We start from the raw sequence: 4,087 nt of genomic DNA on the forward strand, positions 1-4,087 counted from the left end.
TGCCTCAGTTTTCTAATATGCCTCAATTTGTGGTATTTTGTTCTTCTTTTCGCCTTTAGTGGGACATTTCTTTGTATACATCCTGTGTACTAGGGTTGCGCTCCTTTACACTTTTCAATGAATTACTTATTTATCAAAAAAATATATATTGTATTGGCTAGTGGTGTCTTTAGAGCTCTTTGAGCACCTCGCTTGATACAATTGAATGAGTTTAGAATTGGGTTTTATAGTTGGAGGTGTCTCATGGGATCCTAATGTTTGGGGGCGTGTGCAGTTGGAGGTGTTCAGGAAGACACTCATGCGATCACTTCAAGAGGATGATGAAAATTCTGTGAGTTATCTTCTCTCAGCATTTCCCAAGTTTTTAAAGAAGTTATGATCTAGCTCAATGTGGCAGTTTCATGAAAACTAAATGTTTCAAGCACAAAACTAGGTGAATGTACATGCATTCTGGCTTGTGCCATAACTAAATCTGGTTTTTCCACAGGCTGGAGCTCCGGAGGCTGTTGCTAAGATACAAAGCCATTCAAGTTTATCTTCCGTGTCACAGATTGGAGGTCGTGCATATTACTTCTATTTCATTTTCCATGTTGATTGCATCTTGCCTAGGTGGATTCTAGGTGATCGCTATGCATATCATATTGATAAATGTCCAACAGTAAGTCAGCATGTGCAGTGACTAATGGGTATTAAATCTGAATTCCTGTGGAGGAATCTTTTAGGCCTGAAATTGAATAGATTCTCTCAATCCTGGGCTTTTATGGCCAAATGGTAAGAGCCCTTTGAAGGGGTGAGGTCTAATCAACCTGTGCGAGGGATGGATTTTGAAGGCAAGGGAGGGCTACCTGCACATATTCTTTCCTTCTGAACTGAAGGAAAAACGAAAATGAATGTGTTTGGTCATCATAGCCCTATGTTTCTGGAATTCCTTTGGGAAAATTAGCCATATCTCTTATGACTGTTTGAAAGAAATTGGAAGTAGTTAAATTTTCCTGTATAACTTTTGAATGTGCTCCAAAACATACTGCATCTTTTGGCTCGTTGAAAATGCAGTTCTTATGAAACTTGCACCAAATAATGTTCATCCTAATATTTTGCAATGACCTTCTGAACATTTTAAAAGTAAAGCATTTGGTACTAGTTTTCGCATATTATTTTATCAATACAACCATTAATCTGAAAGATGTTTTCTATTTTGTCTCAGAAGATGATGCCACATTTCCTCCTTCTAGATACTCTTCAATCCGGAGTCAGACGTCTGAAGTAGGAAATTCATTTGCAGAGGATCGTGAGACAGGTGATATGTTCATGTTATAATGTGAGAATAAATTTTACTATCAGAGTTTATTCGATTAGGCTGTTGGAGTCTTGCACGAGTTAATGCATATAATATATATGCTGGCCAGATGTCATCCTGCTGACGAATTCAAAACCCTGCAACTGAGCATGTCAATTCTAACCTTAATTCTGTTTCTTGCTTATCCTTGCAGGCTCAAGACCTCGCGTATCACATGGCCTTCTGTTAGCATCCCAAACTAGCACACCTCATTTTACTCCTCCAGGGTCCCCTCCAAGCCTATCGGCGTCGGTGTCCCCAACAAAAACATCTAAACCTACATCCCCAAGGCGACGTTCACTTTCATTTGCAACATCAAGAGGCATCTTTGATGATAGGTCTTCAATGTTTTCTTCTATGCACTCAAGCCCTCACAGTCCAGTATCAAGCTCTGACACAGGATCACAAAGTGGTTAGCTCTTCATATCTCTGAACCTGCACAAGTAGATAGCTTATGGAAACTGAGTATATATGAGATATTTAGCCTATTTATTCAGTCATTGTTTTAATCTATTGTTTTAATCTATTTTAGGGCGAACGCGGGTTGATGGGAAAGAATTCTTCCGCCAAGTCAGGTAAAAACATTGCTTTGAATCCTGGAATGCCTTGGTAAAACTCGGGTTCTAATGGATAGAATTGCCCAAGGAGTCCAAGTGATCTGACACTAAGGCCTCTTTGTCTTGAGCTATCGAATAGCCCATTTGGGATGTGGCTACTTCGCACCACACATTATGCCAAAGGCGGATGCAGATCTATCCCCAACCTTGAAGGAAACAAGGTTGGAGAAATATCTCCATCCATTCCTAAAATTCTTCCAAAGGCACACCGTATTGGGCCTACGAACTTCCTCTGAGCTCCAACCCTTTCTTTGTATCCCCTACTCCTCAACAATCACTTGTCTCCACAGAGAATTCTCCTCTTGAACAAATCTCTAAAGCCATTTTTCCAGTAAAGCTTTATTGAACAACATGAGATTGTTGGGTCAATGCCAAGATTGTGATTAAGCTGCAAGATGTTGCATTCATTTTTTTTTTTTTCATAAATGCAACATCTTGCAGCTTAGTCACAATCTTGGCATGGACCCAACTCTTAAGTCCTTTTGTAACCAAAAGCTTTTTATTCAACAAAAGATCTGGATCTATGGGATAGAGGCTGAATTATTACACAACACTGCCAAATGGCATGAGAAGACCCTGGCAAATCATTGCGCCTCCTTACCTATCATGCATTGATTTTCCCATTCTCAACTCAAGTAAATAGATTTTCTCATTTTTTTTAAATGAATATACTTAAAAAAAAAAAAAAATGAGAACATCTTGAACACCAGGCTATTCTAACAGCCTTGGAATTCAAATTTTGAATTTTGTGCTTCATGATTTGGTTCTTGACCTCTAAAATGAAGCAGCTGCTGATGTGATTACTTTTCTTCTTCTCATCAGGAGCCGTTTGTCTTATGAGCAGTTCGGTGCCTTTCTAGCAAATGTTAAGGAATTGAATGCCCACAAGCAAACAAAAGAGGTATGCGGTCTCTCTCTCTCTACCATATTCTTGTTGTTAATACTTCAGTGACAGATATTCATTTATACAATATTTGAAATATTTCAGGAGACTCTGCAGAAGGCTGAAGAGATTTTTGGCTCAGAGAACAAGGACCTTTATACGATATTTGAGGGATTGATCACTCGCAATGCCCACTGAAATTGCAGAAATGGAACTGTCATTGCAGTTTGTAAGCATTGATATGTGTCACTAAAGAGTTTTCTTTGGCAGTTTCCTCTGTATATTAGACAGTAATTCAAGGTGCAATAAAACTATTCTTTGAACTCCTGTTGAGTTGCCTATCAGGTTGTGAATTTGCATGTTATTGATGAAAGTTGACTTGTTCTGAAACTTGAGTAGTTCTGTTATCATAACTCTCTCAAAGAATATAAGATTTTTTTTTTTTTTTTTCCTCCTAACTTGTGAACCTGGTGCAAAACAGGATTATGTCAGCCTGATATATTGTCCCCTACCATTTAAGAATACTGAAATCTGATCTTCAAGTTAGGCTTTTTGGCAGTGCACTTCTTCTCCGTAATGGTGATGTGTGGTGAGTGTGTGCATATTCCAGCTCAGCTCAAACAAGAAACCACTTACACATGAAGAATACCATCTAAATGTGATTAGGGTGTAATAGAAGATCTTTTATTAAAAAGAGAGGCATCTTATATATACATTATTCTCCATCTTATCTTTCACGGTTTCACTCATCCTTTTTGCAAATTCACTATTTAATTTGTTGAGCGGATCTCACAAATTTAATGGTGGATTCACCAATCCGTTGTACAAAAGATGGGATAAAGAATGATTTTTATCATTTCTCTTAAAAAATAAAAAATGTAAACAACCAAATGTTTAATAACTCATCTTAGAAGACAGCTTTGCTTATATTCTTATATTTAGAAATTGGGAAAATTACATATACCCTCTTCAAATTAACACTCAATTCCCAATGTTTCATACAAATTTTAAAATTGCATCAATGTCTCTCCCAAATATATATAAATAGGCATGAATAAGCTTAAGAAGGTAGAGTTTGACTTATTTTATATAAATATAAATATAAAGTTGGAGATTCATTTGTGAAGAAGATCACAAGATATATACTAGGTTGATAAATTTTATTTTATATTTTATAAATGAAAAAAATTTGTCTATTAATTAAATAACTTGATCACAAATATACCATTGTATAATTTAAATAAATAAATT

The 4,087-nt window shown here is 36.6% G+C and overlaps 1 protein-coding gene across 1 annotated transcript in view; it reads left to right on the forward strand.

Annotated features, from left to right (window-relative positions):
* LOC132184261 (uncharacterized protein At4g15545) overlaps positions 1–3,163 on the forward strand; it is a 4,867-nt gene extending 1,704 nt beyond the window's left edge. The window contains exons 3-9 of the mRNA XM_059597825.1: positions 275–331; positions 488–557; positions 1,205–1,297; positions 1,491–1,748; positions 1,869–1,911; positions 2,776–2,854; positions 2,942–3,163. Of these exons, the coding sequence (XP_059453808.1) occupies positions 275–331; positions 488–557; positions 1,205–1,297; positions 1,491–1,748; positions 1,869–1,911; positions 2,776–2,854; positions 2,942–3,034 (693 nt within the window). The 3' untranslated portion in view covers positions 3,035–3,163. The remainder of the gene's footprint in view (positions 1–274; positions 332–487; positions 558–1,204; positions 1,298–1,490; positions 1,749–1,868; positions 1,912–2,775; positions 2,855–2,941) is intronic.
* Positions 3,164–4,087: the final 924 nt, after the last annotated feature.

The sequence above is a fragment of the Corylus avellana genome, chromosome ca1 (assembly GCF_901000735.1).
Source record: "Corylus avellana chromosome ca1, CavTom2PMs-1.0".
NCBI lineage: Eukaryota > Viridiplantae > Streptophyta > Magnoliopsida > Fagales > Betulaceae > Corylus > Corylus avellana.